General features: G+C 42.9%; 2 protein-coding genes across 3 annotated transcripts; both read left to right on the top strand.

Annotated features, from left to right (window-relative positions):
- Positions 1–246: 246 nt before the first annotated feature.
- Positions 247–5,835, top strand: LOC310782474 (enhancer of rudimentary homolog). The gene is made up of 4 exons (XM_083643148.1): positions 247–370; positions 810–897; positions 4,764–4,884; positions 4,995–5,835. Exons 1-4 carry the CDS (start codon positions 368–370, stop codon positions 5,095–5,097), a joined length of 315 nt encoding a protein of 104 aa, XP_083499274.1. The 5' UTR covers positions 247–367; the 3' UTR covers positions 5,098–5,835.
- A 327-nt stretch (positions 5,836–6,162) lies between these two features.
- smek1 (SMEK homolog 1, suppressor of mek1 (Dictyostelium)) lies at positions 6,163–24,485 on the top strand. 2 transcript variants are annotated; one of them, XM_083643457.1, is made up of 15 exons: positions 6,163–7,224; positions 8,025–8,080; positions 9,023–9,121; positions 9,282–9,899; positions 11,236–11,313; positions 11,418–11,534; positions 13,951–14,067; positions 14,317–14,448; positions 14,830–14,932; positions 16,754–16,912; positions 17,038–17,207; positions 18,238–18,377; positions 21,330–21,517; positions 23,560–23,771; positions 24,254–24,485. In XM_083643457.1, the coding sequence occupies exons 1-15, from the start codon at positions 7,083–7,085 to the stop codon at positions 24,374–24,376; spliced, it is 2,454 nt and encodes an 817-aa protein (XP_083499583.1). In that variant the 5' UTR covers positions 6,163–7,082; the 3' UTR covers positions 24,377–24,485. The 2 variants fall into 2 exon arrangements, with proteins under 2 accessions (XP_083499583.1, XP_083499582.1); XM_083643456.1 differs by having other exon boundaries at positions 18,235–18,377.
- The last annotated feature ends 1,118 nt before the right edge of the window (positions 24,486–25,603 follow it).

Below are 25,603 nucleotides of genomic sequence, written 5' to 3'. Positions count from 1 at the left end.
AATAAATATTTTTCACTGGAGCCTTTTGCAGTGTGCGAGCTGTTTTATTTATGCACTGCTGTGGAGTGCAAAAGAAGTCTGAGAAAATTGACATAATTGTGGATGCAGCAAGGAGATTTGTGGGTGTTGTTGCAGAGTTCAATTCAGTTCAGTTTGAAACCAGTAGGTGGCAGTAATGCAACGTTTTGGATGCCAACCGCGATTAAACACCAAAAAGAAGAAGAAAGCGGAAGTGCATTGTACTTAATTTCCGTTGTGTATTTTGGTAAAACAGCTGCTTCGCACGGGGAATCGAAAGACGAGAAACTACATTTAAACGCATTTTTGCATTTAAAACGAATAGTCAAAGCCTGAGGTCAGCGCAAGCATGGTGAGTGTGGTTTTGTTTCACGTCCCAACCAGTAAAACGTTGCTATATTTTGTTAAATGCCAAAGCCAACATAGCTAAGCTAACTACGTTAGCTACGAAGCTAACAGTTACTGTGTCAAAGCAATGTTTGACCCATTTCTTCTGCTGCCATGAACATCTCGGTTAAACAGCACATTTGACCAGGCTTATCTGAACGTCGTCCATCAATTTTCTTTCTGTTGAGTCGGGTTAACCATCATAGTTAAACTAACATTAGCTAGGCAGCATTTTATGCATTAAACAATATCAGTCAAAACTATCAATGTTGTGTGGCGAAGGCTACCGAGACTGTACGATACGCACATGTCTGCTTGTACTATGAGGTGAAGTGGTCAGAATGTGTAGTCTGAATTGCAAAGATCATACAGTAACACGGGTATCGCTGATTATTGTGTTACAGTCGCACACAATTTTGCTTGTCCAGCCAACGAAGAGACCCGAGGGCCGCACATATGCTGACTACGAGTCAGTAAATGAATGCATGGAAGGTGAGTCCTCTGATGTTAAAGAGTTATTCATTATTATTATTGTTGTTGTTATTCAAGTCATTAATTGATGTGTCAAGAAGAGAGCATCTATTTTTTTAGTATAAACAACTCATTTCCCTAACAGAATTCCTCAATGAGGCTTTAGGCCATGCAAATGTACCATCTACATAATTTAATTTACCTTTAACAACCTGGTAGGGTTCACTGTCATCTACATGACATTACTTGAGATGAGATGAGAGAGAGTAGTAGGGCAATCCCACACTCAAACATGGTTGGGAAAAACTTTATAATTTGGAATATGTGCGAGATAATGTATACATCTTTATTTTATGTGCATGGTATATATTTTAAAAAGTATAAAACATGTGTAATATATCGTCGCTGTCGTTCCAGGACCTCGAATCTCCAAAACTGCAACTTTTCAGGAAGTAAAGAAAACCTGTTTGCTCTTAAAATACTGAACCAAACGTTGTCAAAGTTGGCACATGTCTTAATTATAGTTAGTTTCCTGCTGTATGTGTCATTACTTTATTAATATCTTACCTGGATAAGCTCAAATTATGTTGTTTATATTATCAGTCTGACTTGGAAGCACTCTCTCCCGGCCAGTCAGGCGGGAGAGAACCACAAAGGCCTTAAGGTGCTCTTATACTCGAGCAAAGCTCCGTGGGGGTGGGGCCCCGCGAGTCTCCGTGAGTCACCGTGGAGACCTCGCGCTGGGGGTGATGCCATTATACTCAGAAAGTGATCAGCATGTATTGTACAATGGTGAGAACAGCCCGTGAAAAGTCGCAATGAAACGCTGTGCAGTACTGAGTGCGCTTTCACTCTCAAACGACCGCACATCAGCACATGAAGGACTCACCAAACTTGTTTTTACTGAAAGCCGTTTTTACTTCTCAGCCCTGATAGCCTACTACTCTGTGCTGCTTTTAATCTCTCTCAATAATGCTCTCAACACAACACATTTCCTTGGTGAAATGACTAAAAACGAACAGTTGCAAATCTAAGTTTATAGCCTACCACATGGGTCAAGAAATGTGGCGAAAACACAGCTCAGTGTTCAGGGCTCAGTGGCTCGAAAGCGGACATGTTTGGAGAGAAGCCGTGCGCTGCTCGCGCTGTGAGGAAAAAAATGTTGCACTGCGCGAGTGCCCGACGGAGCTAGCGAATAATCACGCCCAACAAATTTACGTCATTTGACGCGCCCGCCCCTCGCTCCACCCACGCGCCCTTCACGGCAGGGTGAGCATAATTCCCCCTTAAGGCTGCGCAGCAGCCCTCCTCGCCTCTCATGGCCGAGGCGGGGGCTTTGGCATTGGGATGAGAACAGTCTGACATAACGTAGCGTTAATGTTATTTTATTCTCGTCAGAAAACACTCCGATTTGCATGTTAAAACAAGTTTGCAGCCTAGGAATAACTGGAAAACATTTGATTGATCTATTAACAGGAAATCACAAAAAGTGTGGACCAAAGCAGTTCAAAAGGCAATAGTATACAAAGTGAAAAAAGGGGGGAGCTACTTGGAGTTTTAAGGCAATATTTAATAAGAAGTAATATATCTGTGTACAAGCAGTTACAAAACAGAATATATCTTCAATATACTACGGGCAAACAAAACGCAACGCGTTTCAACCACGCAGGTCTTCCTCAGGCAGTGTTAGCCTGAGGAAGACCTGCGTGGTTGAAACGCGTTGCGTTTTGTTTGCCCGTAGTATATTGAAGCTATATTCTGTTTTGTAACTGCTTGTACACAGATATATTACTTCTTATTAAATATTGCCTTAAAACTCCAAGTAGCTCCCCCCTTTTTTCACATTGATCTATTAACGTCAGAGGAAGCCAGGATTAGTCAAAATGATATGAGAAATACACAGCACGTCTGCTGTGTGACTTTTCCGGGTTTACTGTCCTGCGTGGGGCGGTACAGACAGAGGTAGGGGACGAATTTCGAGGTTTGACTGACAGATTGAGGGCGAATGGCGTTAGGAGATTTACTCACAAGCTCGTTTTAATGCTTTTCCATTGGTTGCATTTGGTAAAAACAACACAGAGATGTGAAGGGTGACCAATGGCACTGATTTATGACAAAAAGTAAAAAAAGTGAAAAAAGGGACATTCGAGGTCCTGGAACGACAGCGACGATACGTATGTATGCATACATATACATTGTACTTTTTTTAATAGGTAAGTGACATTAGTCACAACTTCATTTTCAAATGGATTCTCATAATTATGGTGATGGTAAGGTGTAAACATCAGAGAGACCAGAGAGCCCAGTGAGGGTATGAATGAGGTCATCACCTCCTATGGTAAATGGCCTGCATTTATAAGCCTTTACAACCAGTAGGTACATTCACCCATTCATACACCGATGGCGACAGGCTACCACGCAGGGTGCTGGCACACCATCAGGAGCAATTTGGGGTTCAGTATCTTGCCCAACGACACTTCGACATGCAGAGGAGGAGCCGGGAATCGAACCACCAACCTCTTTTATCCAAAGCGATTAGTGGATGACCCGCTCTACCTCCTGAGCTACAGCTGCCCCAACATCCTCCTCAGTCCATTCCCGTGTGCGATTATTGCTGACAACGGTGCCTCTAAGAGGCCATTTACACGTGGCATTAACATGCGTTTTCTGTCATCAGATTGCAATCAGATTGTGCTTGACCACTTGACATTACAAGTTGTAATGTTTACATAAACAGGAAATAAAGCTCTCAAAAATATATTTCCTTGTCATCCATATAAGAGCCAGAATGATTTTGGAATGATTACCTGATCAAAATATGGCAATAAACTTATAAATTTCAGCAAAGCCAACAAAAAATAAAGGCATAATTCTAACACAAAAAGCATTAACATTTCAGCATCTAAATAGACACGCCTTGTTTGGGCATGAGCTCATTGAGTAAATAGACAATGAGCTTTTTTTTTTTTATATTAACTGATAGACCGACAGCAATAACCGAACAACGACGTTAGCGACGGTTAATCGATTAACGGTTAACCGTTGACATCCCTAATGTGTACACATTGAACACAAGTGTAAATGCAATGTGTCCTCTCAATCTGCATACAGCAACTGTATGCGGATTGAGAGGACACCCATTTTGGATGATCAGATTGCAATCTGATCACCCAAAACGCATGCTAACGCCAGGTGTAAATGAAATCAGGCTAATGTGGTCAAGCACTATCTGATTGTAATCTGACGACAGAAAACGCATGTTAATGCCAGGTGTAAATGGCCTCTAAAACAGGATAAATGAGCTGCAGTATGAGGTCATTTCTAGAAAGGACATTACCTGCATTTTGGTAGTTGGTTTGGGAATGTTTTTGGATGGCCTCTCTAATTATAGCTGAGAGCTGTTAATTTATGTGTATGAATGGGAACTCTGCACAGAGGCGGTGAACTCTGCTAACCATGGTCTTGTAGAGAAAAGGAAAGGTCTAACTCTAGAATGCAGAACTGACTACATGTCCCCACAAAATTTAAAACTCCCCAAAGGCAGTTTGTCTCAGACAATATTTATTTTCAGGTTTCCATCACAGTATATCTGGGTCCTTTTAGAACAGATACTCAGCACAGCAGGTCATTTTGGCTTTTTGTTGTAGCTATTTTCTGTCACTCAGTACATACTTATGGTTTCGCCTCTCTGCACCTCTCTTCCAGGTGTTTGTTAAGTTAAGTTACCGTAAATGGTTTCCCCTCTCTGCACCGTTAAGTTAAATAATTTCCCCTCTCTGCACCTCTCTTTTATGTGTTTGTTAAGTTAAATGATTTTCACTATCTGCACCTCTCTTCTATGCGTTTGTTAAGTTAAATGATTTTCACTCTCTGCACCTGTCTTCTAGGTGTTTGCAAGATGTATGAAGAGCATCTGAAGAGGATGAATCCAAACAGTCCCTCCATCACTTACGACATCAGTCAGTTGTTTGATTTTATTGACGACTTGGCAGACCTGAGCTGTCTTGTGTAAGTATAATTTTGACAAGGGTTCATCTGTTCATCTGTTGAAAAATAATCATGTGTTGGGTCTGCATGTTGACAAATTCCAGTAAATATGTAATTTTCTTTGCATCCAGGTACAGAGCCGACACCCAAACATACCAGCCTTACAACAAAGACTGGATCAAGGAGAAGATCTATGTCTTGCTGCGACGTCAGGCTCAGCAGGCTGGAAAGTAAGAGGAAGAGGTTGTCCCTGCTACACAGACCTAGGAGCAGTTTACCCTGCACTAATTATAATTGCTAACAACTTCATGGTAAATTTCCCCTATTGATCTGTGCATAGGGACAACATTGTCAAGGGGAGGGGTTTAACATTTTCAGTACATTTTGGAAAGGAGGGGGTTTCATAACTGGGTACAAATTCAAAATGATGGGCTTTATATGGTAATTGATTGAGCTGAGCTTGGCAGCATACATTAGTTTGTAGTTAGTTTGTGCTGAGGATGGGGCTAAATGCTGCCAGGACTAACTTATTGGTGAAGAGGGATCTCTGTTTTGGGGAAATGCTCCACAGAATGGATAAAAGCATAGTTTTTTGGGTGTTGTTGGACAAATCCAAATTTCTTTAACGGATTTTCAGTTCCTATAAAAAAAATATGTGAATCTTTTTATATATACCGTAGTAGACCTTTATCTTTATTGGACTGTTGGACCATGCAGTTATTGATTTATGTTGAATGAGGGTGATTTATTCCTTTTTAAACAATGGGAATGTCTACAGACTGATTGGTTAATTTCAGCGATCCCAGAAGATTTATTTTCCATATTGCATCTGTTAGTATACCATCATTATGTGAAATGGCATTTTTTGTAAACTTTTTAATGTTTGCCTGAGATTATTGCAATGTTACCCCTGTTACTATAGTGTATTTTCTTTTCATTTAAACAAATAAAACTATTGTTTTGTGACTGGTCTCCACTGCTTCATCCTTGAATACACAGACAACAAAGACAAAATAATCTGACTTCCAATTCCAATGTGTATTATTTGGTCTGACTACCAGTTGAATGGGCTGATGTAAACGTGTAGGACAGAATACCGGTGATGGGTGCAGCCATCCAGCTGGACATTGTACTGTACGCTATGTTGGTGTTGGACTTGACAGACAGTCGGAGCTATAATACTCGCCACCTCTTCCAAGCTTGTTGCGGTCTGTACTGTCTCTTTAAACGTGGCGGGCTGCCCTGTTGTTGCTGTGCTGGAAACCCCGTACTGAGACTGAAGGGACCCAAGATGGCGGAATACTCACGGGGGGGCAGTTAGCAATTATATAAGCAAGACGTCGGGAATGAATGGCAAATAACATTGTAATGTAAAGGCTAATCTTGACGGAATCACACGGCTACAGTTTGTGTATTTGCATATTTTGTGAATGCACGGATCCCAGTAAGGAGAGACTGGTCTCTCCGCGGCCCCGAGCCAGAACATGGCGGAACACTTGGGGACGAAATAGCAGCTAACGTTAGCCAGCTAGCGTATTATTGAGACACACCAGTAGAAACGTTGATCTAGGGCAACCACGGGCTTTGCGGTCCGCAGACATGAAACGATGTGATCGGTGTATCACAGCCCTCGTCTCTTTCTTGTGAATTGTTGTTTAGCTTTGAATATGTTCCGCGTAGGCAGTTAGCGTAATAGCTAGCTAGTCAACTCGCTTAGATTGCTAGCTAAGGTACGATAACTGGCTAGCGTACAAACTGTACCGATAAGCAGACAGACATAGTGCCTGGAACCAGTGGACATAACCAGGCAGACTTATTCTGAATGTTAACCTTTCAACTAACGTTACCTGTAAACACTGGGTAATGCGAGTCGACTCACCTTTTCTCGATTAATAAGCTAGCTAATGTCAATGCCCTCCGCATTATAATACTGTCCAATAAGCTGGTTTTGGTGGCGCGTTGCCTGGCCAAGTTCTGAGGGACCTTGTCAGGATCATCAGTAGAACCACATAATAGATCTGCTGGATACCCGTCATAATAGACCTGGCTCCTCGTCAGGTTGCTTCAAGTAACAGTTGGCCTGGTTGACCCTCCACGTACACCAGAACCGCATTGTAGTGGACAGGTGTAACAAGGGAAGTTGTCGCGGTACTAGGTGAAGTAGCCAGCCTGTAAAGCCAAGGCCCAGGAGGGAAAGCCGGTGACAACCACCTGCCAGGATGACGGACACTCGTCGCCGAGTTAAAGTTTATACCCTCAATGAGGACAGACAGTGGGATGACCGCGGGACCGGGCACGTCTCCTCGGGCTATGTGGAGCGATTGAAAGGCACGTCTCTACTGGTGCGAGCGGAGAGCGATGGTAAGTTAAAAGGAACTAGAGTTACATTCCCAGTTCCCACATAGCGTTAATTGATGTATTCAGGTTTTTACATTTGCCCAATAAGGTATCTCCTAGTGTGTTCATTCGTCATGGACCCTGGGACCTCTAGCTACATATAAGAAGTTTGTACCCACCACAAATCTGTTATGTGATGTGCAGCTCCATTGAGACTGGTTGAGGTGACTATATGGATACATATTGGTATTTGGTACATTTTCTGGTTTTGATCAGTAATCACAGCAATGTAACATCTTCTCACAGAGTAAATTCCGTCTCCTAGCCATTGTTAACGAAGCAGCTCCAGATTACTTAGAGATGACAAATGGGAGACTTGTTGTGGTTTCTAGTTCTTGAAGAGTTTGGTCAACACTGGCCAGAGAAATAAATTGGAAATTTTAGTAGTATTCTCATTTGAGTCAACTTGCAGTTAGCAGGTAGCTCAATGAATAGTAGCCTAAATGTCAACAGTGCCTGTCACACTTGCAGCGGCCTCAGCTGGATACTTTAAAATACACCCTCAGCTGTGCAGCAACAAATCTAACATACGGTACTCTCTTCACATAAATATTAACTATTTAGGCCATAGTACTTTGTTCAAACTCACTGGATTGACTTCCACAACTTCCATAGCCCTTCATAGCAGCTTGAGATGCACAGCTACATTTCTATCTACAGTACTCTCACTTTTCATTGAGTTCCTCTCTGCAGCTTGATTTGGTGTCTTTATGAGAGTACATCTCCATCTATGTTTGAAGATTCCTTTGTTTGTCACTCTGCAGGTTCCCTACTGCTGGAGTCCAAAATCAACCCAAATACAGCCTACCAGAAACAACAGGTCAGTTCAAAGCATGCTGCAGTATCTCAATGTAGAGCATGGATTTGCTTCTTGTCTACTGATACCTTTTTTTACATCAAAAGTCCCACTAGTACACATGTTTTTGTTACCCAGGAAAGCAGCAGGGGGTAGCAGCAGCATCATCATCACCATTTAAACGCTTATATCGCACTAACCCGCGTTTCTCCACTGCTGCGGGCTGTCTCTTCCCCCTCCCTTTTCCCTTCTTCTCTCACGGCTGAGCAAAAACAAAATGGAAACTTCTGGGTAAAAATTTCAAACGAATGTCATTTAAACAAGTAAATAGCCTCACTGATGCACTGTTGGAGGAGAAAAATGTGTTTCAACAAACGAAGCAGCAAACATTGTATCAAAATACTCGTTTTGATGTTAAGATTACATAATAGTGAAATTGTGGCTTTAAAGCATTACTCAAAATGTGAACGTTACAACTAGGGCTTTATTTTGAAAGAGCTAAAGCCGACAACCTACTTACATTCTGGCTGACTTGACGCAGTCTATGCGCCTAGGGCTGGCTGGGCTGTGTGGGGTGCACTGCACTCGTTCATGACAAAGACACTTTTTCTCTCTCGCCATATTCCCTAATATGTAATAAGTAATTAAGTGTTAAGAAAGTGGAATTTCAGCCTGTGGGAATCACTGAATCTCTACTAACTCACACTGGAAAAGGGACGGCAAATCAGGAGGACGAGAAGCAAGCAATCACGCGTTGGACCACCACCAAGCTTTATATCTCCCTGGCGTGCAGAGCCGTCGTGTAAAAACCCACCTAACTTGCAGGGTCACTCTATCGGCTAAACGGCCCGGCTAGGAAACGTTTAGACCGAAGAAAATGCCACTAGTTTGTGGATATTAGTGGGATTTTTGGCCAGTCTAAAAGGGGCTTGATTGTAAATTTCTTGTGTTGTTCTTCTTCTACAGGACACATTGATAGTATGGTCAGAGGCTGAGAATTATGATCTGGCACTTAGTTTCCAGGAGAAGGCTGGCTGTGATGAAATCTGGGAGAAAATATGCCAGGTAACTGCTTCACTTCTCTTTACGTGCGTGCGTGTGTGTGTTTGTCCAGCTGCCCATCTGTGCATGCGTTTGCTATCAAATGCATTTGGGTGATCTTTTAATGATTTCTGTAGTAGTCACTTATGCATCACTCAACCCATGTATTTGTCTTGTTGTTCAGGTGCAGGGCAAAGACCCATCAGTGGACATCACCCAGGACGTAGTGGACGAGTCCGAGGAGGAGCGCTTTGACGACATGTCGTCACCGGGCCTGGAGCTGCCGCCGTGCGAGCTGAACCGCCTGGAGGACCTGGCCGAGCTGGTGGCGTCTTCGCTGCCGTCGCCGCTGCGGCGCGAGAAGCTGGCGCTGGCCGTGGAGAACGAGGGCTACATCCGCAAGCTCCTGGAGCTGTTCCGCGTGTGCGAGGATCTGGAGAACCGCGAGGGACTGCACCACCTTTACGAAATCATCAAGGGCATCTTCCTGCTCAACCGCACCGCACTCTTTGAGGTCATGTTCTCCGAGGAGTGCATCATGGACGTCATCGGCTGCCTGGAGTACGACCCCGCGCTCCCGCAGCCGCGGCGCCACCGGGAGTTCCTCACTAAGACAGCCCGATTTAAGGAGGTGATCCCCATCTCTGACCCGGAGCTGCGTCAGAAGATCCACCAGACGTACCGCGTGCAGTACATCCAGGACATGGTGCTGCCCACACCCTCTGTGTTTGAGGAAAACATGCTGTCCACCCTGCACTCCTTCATCTTCTTCAACAAGGTGGAGATTGTCGGCATGTTGCAGGTGAGATGGACAGATATTATGTACATATACACACCTCTCACACAACATGAAGGTGTGTTACTCCAGGTTGTTTAAGAAAGTTTAGCCTATGTGTGCAGCTGCTTGCAATTCTTTGCATTTTCACTTTCCTACATTTGATAATTGTTGTAGCAGCCCAATAACAAAACAAATGTGAATAGGCCCAATACAAACAAGCTTTGCAGATATAAACTAATAATTCATGAAGTAGTTTAGAAATACATACCCAGAGAATGTCTTTTTAGAATGGTGTTTATGCAGTGTGGACTAGAAATGACAGTAATTGTAGGATTGTGCGAAGGTTTTATTTTTGGCTGATTGTGCTTTACTCTGAGTTCATCGGCTAGTCTTTTATGGTCATGTGACCTTTGTTTTTGTACTGTGTCAACTCAGCAGTGTTTATGTACGCTGGTCTCCATAGCGATGGAGGAGTGTTGTGTAAATCAGTTATGCTGTGCTAGAGCAGAGGCAAACTGAAACTGGCATGGCTGTTGACTCTGGTACATTGTGCTGTGTTCTGAAGTCAAACACCACTGATATGAGCTGCTTCGCTCATCTTCCTCATGAGGTAGCCGTGGCAAACCATGACTCAAACCAGCATTCATTTTGAACTAACATTTAACATTATTGGCCGATATTGGGTTTTCGGTATGTTACAAAGATAATGCACTACTACGATTCAGACAAAATAGCGTTTGTTGCAATTTTTAGTGCTTAAGTTTGTTTTTAAAAATGTTCTTTAATTTCCACTACACCTTTTGAGAACGATTCTAAATTACATCAGCACCAATGCGTGATTTTTGAATTCTGATCTGGAATTTGTATTATAATAATGAATTATGTTGACTAAATACAAAATCAGTCATTGGTGTTAATTTTCTTTCTTGGTTATTGGTATGTATCTGACAAAGACGAGGCGAAAGAACACGCAAATCCAATAACCAAAAGTGGGCAGGTGCTGAGCTGAAGGTGAAGGTGAAAAGAGCAGTGCACAAAAATGAATAAAAACAGCTCGCACGCTGCAGGGCGTCAAGCTCTTCATCAGACTGATGAAGAGCTTGACGCTTAAAACGTCACTTTCTTGGTGCTAATAAATCAGTGAATAACGGAGCCCTGCAGACTGTGCAAGCTGATTTTAATCATTTTTGTGCCCGATGTATCTGACCAAAACATCATCTGAATCATGCCCCAAGTCTCAAATCAGCGACTTAATTACTGATAGATTTGTGGAGTGCGAAGGGTCAAGGGTAATCTTCCTCATCCTGTTCCGTTGACCGTCTACACATCATCCTCACTCGCTCTTCCCTTTTGACGTCAGGACGACGAGAAGTTTCTGACGGACCTCTTTGCACAGCTCACTGACGAGGCCACAGAAGACAACAAGAGACATGAACTGGTATGCCAAACCTTCATCACACAGATCCACAAGTTGTCAGATAATGCTGTTATTCCCCCCCTTGTGTCCACCTTCATTGAGCTGTCCTCATTACTTCCTTGTAGGTGAACTTCCTAAAGGAATTCTGTGCATTCTCACAAACGTTACAACCTCAAAACAGAGACGCCTTCTTCAAGACGTTGTCAAACATGGGCATTCTTCCCGCACTAGAGGTCATACTGGTGAGTGCAGTCACTCTTTAACACATTGCTCCCATGGAAAGATTGTACTTTGGTGTTGGCATGAGTTTTTCTACTGTGTTTTGCTGATTTTGAAAGGTGGGCCGCACAATGAAAGAATGCAGTCTGCATCATTTACGGTTGATCAAATGTGGTGGGTGGCTGTGTGTTAGGGCTGTCAATCTCCCTCTATAATCAAATTCGAATTTCAGTGCTTTATACATTTTAATATTCGAATTATATTCGAATATTTTAATTAATTTTTAATTGAATTAAAAAAAAAAAATGTTTTTTTTTGGTCTGAGTGAATTGTTGTCTTCTCTTATGTTATGTTCTGATTCTAAATATAGCTGAATCTTTGGGTTTGACCAAGTAAAACTTTTTCTAAGCATTTTACCAAATGTAGATGGAAAAGTGAATGGTGGATGAATATTCAAAAATAATATTAGGCTTATCACAAATAGTCCAGCAATGATGTTTATTTAAGAAAACATGTTCCTTGTACAATGTACATACATTCATTGCATTAGAAAATAGGTCAGATAACCAGAGCTTAGTTAATATTCATCAGTGATGTATTGGTGCTGTCTGAAATGCTAAAATAAAATTATTGATAATAAAAAAAGACACAGCCTTTGTTTGAGCTCCTTATCAATAAACAAATAAGTAAACTTTGCCAAAACAACAATGAGCCATGAACAAAAAAAAATCAGTCACGTATTGCATTTAAGAGCTACAGGTTTACATTCAGTATAGCAGCTTCAACAGTCAACTTCAGTTAACAATGAATGAACATACATTTTAAGAGCTACAGGTAGGTTTACATCAGTATAGCAGCTTCAACAGTCAACTTCAGTTAACACTCTTTTCTTCAAGTATGTTGTCAGAACTTGTCACTGTTCTAGTGTTCTAAAAAATAAAAATAAAAATAAAATAAAAAATAAAATAAAAAATAAAATAAAATAAAAAATAAAATAAAATATTTGTTTAAAAAAAATAATAATAATCGAATTTCGTTCATAATTATTAAATTCGAATAATATTCGAATATCAAAATTCGTTTCAACAGCCCTACTGTGTGTGTATTTGATGAGCGCTAATGCTTAAATTGGCTCTATTTAAAGAAAAGGTTGACCAGGGATTCTGCACAGCACTGGAACGCTATAATGAGGTCTTTAGCAACTAGGGATCCACCGATATGAACATTTTGGCTGATACGATAACCGATATTTACAGATGTCTATGTGATCTGTATAAAAACACATTTCTATGATAATCAGATTTTCTACATCCTGAAAAAAAAAACATGTAAACACCGTGAATTTGAAAAAGCAATGCATTTCTTTATTTGGAAAAGCCCATAAATCATAGATTTACCACATTGTTTCCTCTCAATGTGAACATTTTGGCTGATACCAATAAACAATATTAACATTGCAACATTGGACCGATGCCGTTATGTAAAAAATGACTAAGATCGGCCGATACTGATATGATTGCAGATATATCGTGCATCCCTACTAGCAACTTAGGAGTCCTTAGTGATTTTGACAAAAATGTAACCATGCAGCCCTAGTTTAAATGACAGACGTGATTAAGTCACTTGTCTGAAACCGCACCATTGACTGTCATTATTGATATATATATTTGTATGTTTTTAATCTTTTTCTTTCTCAATGTCATCAATTATTTTGTTTTATCACCATGTTGATTAATGCGAGGGGGGACATGATAATGGTTCTGAAATGATAGGAATGGCAAATTGGCAAGGCAAATAAACCCCTTAATAAATAAATAAACCAAATTTAACAAAGGTGACGAGCATGTCTTCTGCAGCTAATCGTGTACCGTAATTTGCTCCCGTCCCCATTTGTGATTTCTAACCTGTTTTTCACAACTTGTAGCCTTGATTCTGTTTTTAATATATAATAATATATTAATTAGAAAAAATAATAATATACAACAACCGATAAAGCAGATATATAACACATAAATAGTGTTGTTTGCTATATCTTAATCTGCCTAATAAAGTAATGGCACAAATCATAGCTGGCTTGTCTTATCTTTGAGTGCGGTGGGCGGACTACTTATTTTTTTTATTTTTTAAGTAAAGATTTTTCTCTTTAAAAAAAAAGAGAGGTAACTCGGGGCTTGAACCTGCACCCCTTGTGTGTGGTAGGCAGGGAATCTACTGCTGCACTACCCAGACCCCCTGCTAAAGTTTAGTTGAATAAATAGCACTTTAGGTTGCCTATAAACGTGCATGGTCAGATATGTATATTATACCTGGCTATCTCACATTATAATATGCACCTTTGCACAGACAGACATTTGGGAGTATAATACCTGCCCCCCCTTCCCATCTGCAACATACCCTGTTTTATTCCACTGACCAATCTGCTGTGCATTTGTGAAACAGGGGATGGATGACGTGCAGGTGCGTGGGGCAGCCACAGATATCTTCTCCTATCTGGTGGAGTACAACCCCTCCATGGTACGGGAGTTCGTCATGCAGGAGTCTCAGCAGAATGACGACGTGAGTATACAAACCATATCAGACACCATTTTTGGGGAATTTTGCGATCTGCCCTCCCATTCATGACATACCTGAAACCATATCTAGAAGTTGGTGTAATTTGTCCAATACATCCAATATTGCTGCTGAAAGAATGGATGGCATGTGCTGCATTCATTCTATTGTTGGTTGTAAGTTGCTGTGTGTAAGTTGTTTCAGAGACACAGATGTGCTGCTGTGTCACTGAGGTGTTTATTTGTCTGTCTCCAGGACATCCTGCTGATCAACCTGATCATAGAGCACATGATCTGTGACACAGACCCAGAGCTGGGTGGGGCGGTGCAGCTGATGGGCCTGCTACGGACTCTGGTGGACCCGGAGAACATGCTGGCTACGGCCAATGTGAGTTTGGATGCTATGCTACCCCTACACTCATCCATTTATACTGATAATGACATGCCATGATATCCACTTCTGCTAGGGGTATGGGGTGCACAATAAAATAAAACGCATTCAATTCAAATCAATAATCGCTACTGCACAATGGGTGTTTAAAACGTTTTCCTATTCATTGCTGCCAAATCCCAGGTCCCTGAATTTGCATTTCTAAAATAAAATTCTCCCATTTTACTCTATTGGCACAGATGAAAAATGTGAACGCTGCCTTGACATTTATTGCAATTCATCATATTCAGCGTTTGTCTCGTTGTGATGTAGTCCTGTTTTTGAACCACACCTTCTTGAGAAGCACTCGATTGATGGCTTGACTTCATTCTTTTCCAGAAAACTGAGAAGACAGAGTTCCTGAGCTTCTTCTACAAGCACTGCATGCACGTCCTCTCAGCTCCACTATTGGCCAACACCACAGAAGATAAACCTAGCAAAGGTGTGTGTGTGTTTGTTTGTTTGTTTGTTGTTGTTGTTGTTGTTGTTGTCGTCAATGAAAATCGTAGAGAGGTGTTTGTTCTAGAGGTTGGCTGTACCTTTGACCACAGCCTAGAGGAGGCCTTTCTAACCAAGATGATGAAATACCAACAGCTAGAACAGACCATTTCACAGCTGGGCTACAGGTGTAAACTTCTAGTTTTCATATTTGGTAGCCTAGGTCATGTCTAGGGATGGGCATTTTAAGCAATTTAAATACTCGAGTACTCTCCTTCTATTATGAACGAGTACTCGAGTACTCGCGCGCGGGGGGGGGGGGGGGGGGGGGGGGGTCTATGTGATTACTATGGTAATGACGGAGCAGGGGTTATCTGCTGTGTGTGGGGCTGTTCACACATAACGTTTGCATTTTTGCATGGAGAAAGCGTTAACCTGGAGCATGTGAGTAGAGGGACTGACTGACTGACTGTGATATTAGGTGAGGTGACGCTAAGCTAACGTCTAAAGCCTACCTCAGACAGCATCTCCGATGGTTGGATGGATGGCATTAGCGCTTCGGAGCGGACAATATTGTTGTGAAACAAGCGAAGGCTCAATTCCAATACATGTCCATTGTCCAGTATCATCCATTTTACTTTATGATCACTGTTACACTAACGTAAATCCACGGCTTACAAGGTCCGGTGTTCTGCCAAAAAGTGAAAACTGACCACTGACCAGTGTGATTAATGTTACAGCTGCAGCTAAATAGTGATCACCATGAAACGATTGTCTCCCAAAAAGCGATTCTTTCTCCACATTTCTTGTGACTAACGTTATGGGAAACGACAGTGTAGTCGGTAAACTACTGCAAAGTTGTGAATGAGTTTTATCGGGCGTGCGCTATGAAGAAGCGTGCATCTGTCTCCTTCGGGAGCATATCTTCAGCCACCATTTTCGGGATGAGCTGGAAAACTTCCGGTTAAAACTTTCAAAATAATGTTACTTAAACAAAAGTAAATACCGTAGCTTATTGATGCACGTTGGAGGAGAAAAGGGTATTTCAACGAACGAAGCAGCAAACCTTGTATCAAAATACTCGTTGTGATGTTATATGGCGTGAAACTATGGCTGTAACGCATTACTCAAAATCAATAAGGTTACAACTCACGTTACAATAAGCCTTTTATTTTGAAATCAACAAAGCGGATGACATACTTGTACATTCTGGCTGACTTGACGCCCGTGCAGTTCATGCTGCCAGATCCACATAACGATGCATGCGTAGATTTAGACCATTTTTAAAGGGGTGGGGAGTGGGGCGAGTACCCGGACAGCGGAAACGTTACTCGAGTACTGACGTTATGAACGAGTACTCGAGTACCCGAGTACTCGCGCCCATCCCTAGTCATGTCCATAAGCTGGTTGTGAGAGGCCTTCAGATGGCTGGTCTCCCAAAGAGAAGGGCCAAACAGTTAGCGAGATATTGTTCAATAGCTACTATTATCGGCAGCCGCTCAATATGGAGGAGGCGCTGCTTTTTGTACCCATGAAGTGGATCCTGACCGCTATCTTGAATTACAGTATAACTGTATATATCAACCTGCTATGTTATCATCCTGTGTGTTTCTTATGTGTATGCATTATTGTGGTTGCCGTCTGGGCACTCATGTAACTGACTGACTCCCAGCATTTGACTGCACTATTACTGTTTATGTCCTTTGCATACTTGTATTTATGTGGACATAAATAAATATTTTGTGTGTGTGTGTGTTTTAAGAATATATCCTGTACAGTTTATGCACAAATATTTTATCTTCACGCTGTCTCTCCCCCCTCACAGATGATTTTCAAACGTCCCAGTTGCTGGCGTTGATTTTGGAGTTGCTGACATTCTGTGTTGAGCACCACACTTACCACATCAAGAACTACATCATCAACAAGGACATCCTCAGGAGGGTGCTGGTGCTCACCGCCTCTCAGCACGCCTTCCTGGCCCTATGTGAGTCACAGACAAGCCTTAAGAAGCCTTCATGTCTCACCGCCTCTCAAGAGGACTTGCCTTGCATTTTTGAAAGCCTACTTCTGACGAGCCTAATATAGCTTCCCTCCTCTCTGTGGCCCCAGGCGCCCTGCGCTTCATGCGACGGATCATCGGTCTAAAGGATGAATTCTACAATCGCTACATCATGAGGAACTTCCTGTTTGAGCCGGTGGTCAAAGCCTTCCTCAACAACGGCTCACGCTACAACCTCATGAACTCGGCCATCATCGAGATGTTCGAGTATGTCCGTGTGGTGAGTATTGCCTGTTACCGCCCCCATCTGGCAGTGTCAGGTTTATATTGCCTGCACGTGACTCGCTCATTCATGACCTCGGCATTAACGGAGCGGCAACTTATTTAGGAAAACAATTTCCACCCAAACACTATTTGCGTATCCATTTTGATATTTTTTTTTGCATAAATTAATAGATCAACAAAATTTGTCAGCATTACACAAAATGATATCGAATGTGAAAGTGTTAAACCAGAACACTCAGAGAGGTGACTATAACGACTAAAAAGTAAGCCTCAGCTGGCCTGTTTAGCCCCATTGTGGACGGCAATCTACAGTATCAAATCCTGTTTGAAACGGCCAATTCCTAGCTTGCTAGAAGTCTGCCACTGCAGCAGGCAGCCAATATACACAACAACCTTGGTCTGAGTCTAAGCTTAGCAGCTAGTTAGATGGCTAACTTTCAATAGTTGTCAGCTGACTGTGCTGCTGGGTTACCTCCATATCAGCACAGTCAGTCGAGGGAATAGTAGTTGCTCTTAGATGTTATGGAAAATGTTTCTACGTAGTCAATCCATACATACTTGTATAAGTGATCAATGATATGCTGGTCATCTCTGAGAAGCTCTCCACCGGAACTGATTCGAATACAGCATTTTGATCGGCTTCCATAGAACAATGCACGGATATATGTTACTCAGGTTTTATTTGAATTTCAGACTAAATGCTCTGTCAGAGGCTTTCCACTCGGCCAAGGAAATAATTCTGCCAGAAACACTGGATCTTGTGGAATTGGCCTTAAAAACGTTTTGAAAATGTCGATAGATCAAACCCTGTTTGAACATTCAGTGGTGTGTTGATTGATGCTTAACTAGTTTGGTGTGATCTCTCCTCCTCATTCTCTCCATACCTCCTTCTTCCTCATCTTCTGTCGCTGTCCTACACTCCATGACCTCCCCGCCTTCCTCCCTTTCCATACGTTTTCCTTTCTTTTCTCCCATCACTGGGTCTCTCCCCCTTCCCCTCCTCGCTCTCCCATTGTCCCCAGGAGGATGTGAAGTCTCTCACAGCTCATATAGTAGAGAACTACTGGAAGGCCCTGGAGGACGTGGATTATGTCCAGACCTTCAAGGGCCTAAAGCTGCGCTACGAACAGCAGCGAGAGAGACAGGACAACCCCAAACTGGATAGGTGAGAAATCGGATGCTGCAGCACTTGGTTTACGCTCTCGCTCTTTGTGATTGGATGGAGCGAGGTAATTAGAGTGCGTGGGCGCACAAGCGCGTGTGAGAGTGTGAGTGTACGTTCCACTGCACCTACAGTAGCTAACAAAACCATAAATGGTAGGAACAATGAAGTCAGTGTGACATCCCCATGAGACAACTGTCATGTTACGCTGGCAAAATAACCAATATGGAACATAAGTCAAGACCTCCATTTCGGGCTTTCCAAGCGGGCCGTGCTGGCCTGCAGCGGTCTGACTTTACAGAGCAGGGGCCTTCCTGGGGTTCTGGCTCTTTCGTCTTTCGGGCAGAGTTTTGCCCCATGGCAGGTCAGGGGCAGAGCGGGCCAGCACCCCCACGCAGCCACTCGTCCTCCCTCCAAGCTGCAGCAGCGTGCCTGACCTGGCTGAGGGCATCGTCTGTGATAATATGGCCATTTCAGAGTGGAGCACCCATAGAGGGGTAGATGTTTTCATGGCAGCTGGGGCCGCTGTTTTGGTTGTACAGTATTTTGATTCTGTTTCACATCCAGGCCCTGTATTTTTCATATGGTACGACTGTGTCTATATGTGTCCTGCTTAATGCTGTGTTCATATGTTGCACTACATGTATTGAACGCACCAGGACTGGTTGTTGTCACTGATGACTGGATGTCAGTCACTCATGTAGTGCGTTCATTGTGCAGCTGGTTCTGTTGGCGTTTGCCTCCTGACTCATTCGGTATAAGATAGTCACTTGCTCTCCACGTTCACTGACATGAAGTGAAACACGTGTTTCCGCATGGAAACATGATTTTATGAATGAAGGCAACCTGGAAGTGGAACATTCATTGCCATTCAGTGGTGGAAGGTGGGCTCTCCCTTCCGAGCCGGCGGAGCAGGGATATAGCAGGCTGCTGGTCTCACACTCACACACACACACACACACACACACACACACACACACACACACACACAGACAGACACACAGGTGGGATCAGCTGGTTAACTTGGTATCATACTCCTGGGAGAGGTTCCAGTTTCACTTCATTCATAAAACCATGTTTCCATGTGGAAATGTACGTTCTCTTCAATCTGCATGCAAATAACACTTTCCCCTTTCAACATGCAGTATGTGCAGTGAATACGCCAAACGTTCCAATTGCGCACAGTGGATGTGCCAAAGAGTCTGGAGCCACGGCTGGCGCTGGCTACAGCTTGCCGTTTCACCGGTCTCTGCAGTCGATAGTATCGAATGTGTACGAGACTGGGTGCATGCAGTTGATACGTATAGAGTATCGCAACGTATAGAGAGCGTATAGAGTCCATACGCTCCACGTATCGCGTCGACTGCATGCACCCGGTCTCGTACACAATAATTGCACGTACTTTGAAAGGGGAAACCTGTGTTGTTTGTACGCCTTCGGGTGAGACCGGGTCGTTATAAGATATGCAAATTTAGAGATAGCAGGGAATTGTTCCAGTTAGAAGTGCTGTAATTAAAAGTTGGGTCCTCTGAATGTTGGCTTGCTAAAATAAAATGGCACCATCTGCTTGCAGTTGCTAGCCTGCTGCTGTTGGCTGTGAGTTGTGAGGACATGATTAGGATGCATGTAAAACATATTCAACATAGGAATTGGCATTCCTTAAAGCAGTTGTTGTGGCAGCTGTAGTGTTTGGTTGTAATGCAAACCTGCAGGCTTTTAGGTCACAACAGCACACGTTTGTGTGACGAGCACCGTTTGAAACGCGGCCAGGCCAGTCTGGCCAGCCCAGCACTCAAGAAGGCTGTTTCTCTGTTCAGATCATGGCTCAAGCTATTACTTGGTTTTAGGCAGACTACATAGGTTTGTATGGATTGCTGAAAACCTTTTCTGGTCTATCAGGTTTTGCCTTTTTGTAGTCCACTGAAACTGATTGCGCAGACAATTGTATATATAATTACATTTTCTACTGTGATTTGTTTTCATGAAAAATAATCTTTTAATTTGGTCATATTGAGACCGTTCCGAATTCATTTATTTTAGAAGCGTTACTGTATTCAAATCAAGCCTTCTGCTCCAGGTTTCTTGACTAAACAGACAGAGTGAGTGGTTTCTTGACTGAACCGAGTGAGTGGTCTGACCGCACGGTTGATTGTGCAGTGTCCAGCTTATTTATCTGTGAGTGTGACTAAAGCATATAGGAGCATATCAGAAAGTGAACAGAGCAGGCTGCTTCGGTTACGCCTCTGTTCTGTCAGGGACAGGTGCAAGTAAGGACCACAGTAAGACTCACATTGACCTAGACCTTGTCACTAATCATCATGGTCTCATCAGTTTGTCCAGGCCTGAGTTTAGCGGACCTGCGTGTGCACTCAAAGAGAAGAGATGGTTAAAGATTAGGTAGCATGAAGAAACATAAGCAGGCGTGACCTTATGAGCTCACAGGTGAATTGTGTAATACATGAGATTATTCTATCAAGCCCATGGGCATCATTACTGACCGCTTTACAACTTGTGGAAACATATTTTGATCCCAACTCATTCCATGAAAAGTAAAAGGTTATATTCTCAGGACAACCCACCTGCATTACACCATGCTACAATTCATCCTATATTCTAATCTAGACTATATGATGATGATAGATGATAATCATCATATGCGATAAAAGTCGCAGTAGTTAAATGTAACACTCAGACATTGCACAGGTTGTCAGATTTGGTTTTCAACAAGGCTGCTAAATGCTAATGCTATTACCAAAAGATATGGTAAGAGTTTGGAATTGTCGATCTGAGCTTGCTAATGCAAATGGAAGTGCATTATGCTGGTGAACATCAGTGCTTGGAACAAAAAACAGAACTAGGAGCAGCACCATTATATCAAAAAACAAGTTTGATGTCAGAATCCATATATTTTGAGGATTGACCAATGACCACTCCTCTGTGCACGCTCTTCTCCAGCATGCGGTCCATCCTAAGGAACCACCGTTTCCGCCGTGACGCCCGGACGCTGGAGGACGAGGAGGAGATGTGGTTCAACACGGATGAGGACGACCTTGAGGACGGCGAGGCAGTGGTCCCTCCCTCCGACAAGATGAAGAGTGAAGATCTAATGGAACCTATCAGCAAGTTCATGGAGAGAAAGAAATGTACGTATGGGATAGCAGCTTGATCATCTCTTTAGAAGAAACCACTGTGGGTAACTCAGGTGCTTGGATGACAAAATCACAGCCTGGAATCTCTTGTTTTATACATAGTTGCATGTTGAATGTTGGAGAATGTTTTTATTTTTTTCCTAAAGGTCAAATGTTAACTTTATTATCCTGCAAGTGGAAATTAATGTGGGTCATCATACGTGTCTGTTATAACTTGTTACAGTGGTGCATACTGTAGGGGCAAGGTACAAACACACAACCCCCCCCACCCGCACACACACACATAGTGCCAGTAATATAAGATATAGACTACATAGTAGGGGTGTCACGATATTTTTTTACAAAACTTGAATAATGAAAATATATGACTGGAAAAATTATTTTGTTTGAAATACACAAAATGAAAAACAAATGCTGTTGTTGGAAATTGTCATTATAATAACTAGAAAACAACATGGAAGATGAGGCTTATCTTGCAATATAATGGGTCACACTGTCACAAACTAAACGTTTGTTGCATGGTAAAAGAAAAATAAACTATACAATTTATATCTTAAATAACTTATGCAGGCAACGAGCTGTGTATTGTGTAGGCTAGTATCTTCACATTTAATTGTCATCCTCTTCAATTAATTCTCTGACTGCACTGCATGTTGAGTGTTGTGCAGCGTTAATTGACGATTGAAACGTATCAAGTTAACGTTACTCTTTCTTTACCAATCCAACACGTTGCTATTTCACAATTGTCTGTGAGACTGTGTTGGCAACAGCCAGAGAAATTGTTTCACAACGGGAGTACAGAGCTGCATCGCCTAATGACAGATATTATGCGCACATTAGACGCATTCAGAGCGAGATTCATTTGTAGGCTATGTTGATTAACTGCTTACCCGACATGTTGTGCCCGTGGAAACAATGGCACGACAACTAGTTCATTTCAGGCTAGGTCTTTACAGATGAGGGGAGACATCTCGCCTGCCGCTTGGACCGGTGGGGTCTCCCTGTCTGTCCTTCTCCCCCTCATGTTCAGTGCAGACAGAGAGGTGCAGACACACAGTCAGTGCGCCCTGCTGTCATCCACTGAAACACAGGCAATGGGGAAACCGCACGGGGAAACGTGAATAAGTGTTGCACACACTTCGCCAGCCAGGGGAATGCATTAGTCTATAAATAGCACATTTAATCTTGTCGGTTATTTAATGAGCGTCGGTTTAGTCCCAATTTCAAGCAAAGCAATGAAAAAGACATAGAGAGAATGCGGATGAGTGCTGTCAGTGCAGCACTTGTTCAGGGGTTCTTTTTCTCACGATATAGTTGTTCATCTCCACGACACACATCGTCACGTTTTGATATCGCGAAATTTCGTGGGACGAAATATTGTGACATGACTACTACATAGGTTAAAAATGCAAGGTACAATGATCTAAAAGTACTGTATACACAAGTAAAAAAATAACCCAGCCACTTAGAGTTACTGTATCTCTTGTTTAGTGCTCTAATTGCCATAGGCACAAAGGATTTGCTGTACCTACCGGTAGTTGTTCTGATTTTCTGCTGCAGAATTCTGCCATTTGACCTGCTGCTCCTACGGAACCTCAGATGGGGAGGGTGGGTAGGGTCATTGAGAATCTGGTCAGCCTTTTTAAGAATAAGGTCATCGTACAGCTCTGCTGCGGACACCTGATCAACCCCAATGATTGTACTTGCAGTCTTGATCATGCGCCGCAGTTTGGCATGATCTTTGACACGCATGTTACCGAAGGTGCAGATCAGGTCAAAAGACAAGAGTGCTCTGTAAGACTGCTTTATAGAACATCTGCAGAATACGACGGTCTACTCTGAAGTTATTCAATTTCAGAAGAAAAAAAACAACCTATGTTGTAGTTTCTTGGACTTGTTCATTGCACATTCATTGAACTTTAAATAAAATAAAGATGCTCGTAAGGACTGGATAATGGGCAAATTTGTCCTATAATAGAATGTAAAGAACTTGGGGACTGGAGAGAATCACCATTTCCTGTCTTCCTCTCCCCCAGTGAAAGACACAGAGGACAAGGAAGTGTTGGGGAAGTCGGGCTTGTCGGGCAGACAGAACCCCAGCTTCAAGCTCTCCTTCTCCGGCTCCACTAAAACCAGCCTGTCCAGCCCGCCTTCCTCGGCCTCCTTGAACCCAGGTTCTCCCGGATCACCGGGATCTCCGGGCTCAGGGGCGCAAAACTCGCCCCCAACCACGGCCGTCACCACAAAGGTACCTGTCACAATAGTAATGGTAAAGAAGCAGGTGATTTACTCGCCTTTTGTATCCCCCCCCCCACATCACTGACCGTGTGCACCGTCAAACGTCACAGCTCCTGAGATCATGTTGTACTAATCATGTCCGTGTTATTTTTCTGTCTTGAACAGTAGTCTAGTCGTAAGTACAACAATGCAAAAGTGCTGCTGTGAAGCCTTACCTATGAAATCTTCACACAACTCCCACAATCCTGTGGTGTGGATTAGGAATTGTATTTGCCACAAATGTGCTGTAGGATTGCACAGATCTTGTAGGATTGCACAGATCTTGTAGGATTGCACAGATGTTGTTGGCTACTTTTGAATCTTTAGTGGGAAAGTTATTGGGTTTACTTGGGTTTACCCATTTATTTCTGTTGGGAAAGATATTGTTTGAAATGTTGCGCTAAATTAGTCAGGTTGACTAGATTTGTGATCGGCGTGTCTCGTCTGCTCCAGGGCGGTTTGGTTGGACTGGTGGACTATCCTGACGATGACGAGGAGGAGGAGGACGACGAGGACGGGGAGAGTAAAGAGGACCCTCTGCCACCTTCCAAGAAGTCCAAACTGAGCTCCAGTTAAGCATCAGTGTCTCAGCTCTTTGCTCTGCTCGTCACACAGACTTAACACAGGAGAATGATCAAACTTGTAAACAAAAAAAAAGAATGAAATCCGCCCCTCGCCATCAGAGGGAGGGGCCAAAAGAGGAGCGGACTGTGAATGGATTAGAAGCCGCCTCGGACGATCCCAATTTATACAAGTGCCAATCAGGAGACCAGGAGTGAAGAAGCGTCTGAACAGCGAACGGACGAGTGAAAGTGAGGGGGGAAAAAGACGATACGCGTTGTCGCAGTGAGAGAGCACGAGACAGATTGGAGTTTGGTCATTCAGCTACTGGAGGAAAAGACCACATACACAAACATACACGCAGAGTGAACCCCCAAAGAGCTCGCGGGCTCGGACCAGAACCCACTGCCCCCCAGCCCCCCCCCGCACTCAGGGAAGGACACCACAGCGACCCAGATGGGTTGGCCAATGAAGACCCAGAACCACCACTCACACCCGCCTCCCCTCCTCAGAATCCACCTTGCTCCCTGTTCTTTTCTCCCTCTCTTTTGACCTCCTCTCTCCCTGTTGTTTTATGTTTTTTAAGTTAGTTTATAGGGCCAGACGGGAGGCAGCACAGGGCAAAGTTCTGTCCTTGTTGTCGTTTGATGATGTCATCTGTGTTGTCGTCGTTGCTCAGCGGACGTTCTTTCTCTAAGGAGAAAAAAAAAGCCAGCAGTTTGTTCATTATTTTCTCTTTTGTTCTCTATTTGACTCTCTCCCTTTCTCCTGTTTTTGTAAACGACAACAAAAAAAGACCTGCCTTTAAATGTTCAGGACGTTTTCAGTCGCACTTGAACAGGTTTTTAAAGACCTCAGTAGGTGAGCTAGTTTTACCCTTTTTTGCCCTTTGAAACTGCAAATTTTTTGGAAAATTTGTAATCCCGTCTTGATTAAAGATTGAGTGGAATTCTAGATGTGATCAATTTTGTCATATCTTCTCCTTTTTTCCCCCTTTTACATGAGTGTACACTTAGTTGTTCGGAATATTTGGGACCATTAAAAATGATCTTTGCTGTAAGATGTCCTAATACCCTTTGTCCTGATAACACGTCCTTGCTGCACCTTACTGTTCTCTTAATGATGCGGTTTCCTCCATTTTTTAAGATTTTTCACCCTGCATTTGTATCAGCCGGGTTCAACCTGGTTCCACACATTAGATTGGGCCATTTATCACCAAACTATGGAAATTATAGAATAGTG

Source organism: Poromitra crassiceps (assembly GCF_964638095.1).
Source record: "Poromitra crassiceps genome assembly, chromosome: 9".
NCBI classification, from domain to species: Eukaryota; Metazoa; Chordata; class Actinopteri; order Beryciformes; family Melamphaidae; genus Poromitra; species Poromitra crassiceps.
The sequence above is the reverse complement of the archived record's forward strand: the minus strand, read 5'-3'. Positions and strand labels throughout refer to the sequence as shown.

Bases quoted from the DNA above. Each gene is read 5' to 3' on its own strand.
- LOC310782474 (XM_083643148.1), top strand. The intron at 898-4,763 runs GTGAGTCCTCTG...CCTGTCTTCTAG, and splicing joins AGTAAATGAATGCATGGAAG to GTGTTTGCAAGATGTATGAA. The intron at 4,885-4,994 runs GTAAGTATAATT...CTTTGCATCCAG, and splicing joins GCAGACCTGAGCTGTCTTGT to GTACAGAGCCGACACCCAAA.
- smek1 (XM_083643456.1), top strand. From the start codon at position 7,083: ATGACGGACACTCGTCGCCGAGTTAAAGTTTATACCCTCAATGAGGAC. The intron at 9,122-9,281 runs GTAACTGCTTCA...CTTGTTGTTCAG, and splicing joins TCTGGGAGAAAATATGCCAG to GTGCAGGGCAAAGACCCATC. The intron at 14,933-16,753 runs GTGTGTGTGTGT...CCCCCCTCACAG, and splicing joins AGAAGATAAACCTAGCAAAG to ATGATTTTCAAACGTCCCAG.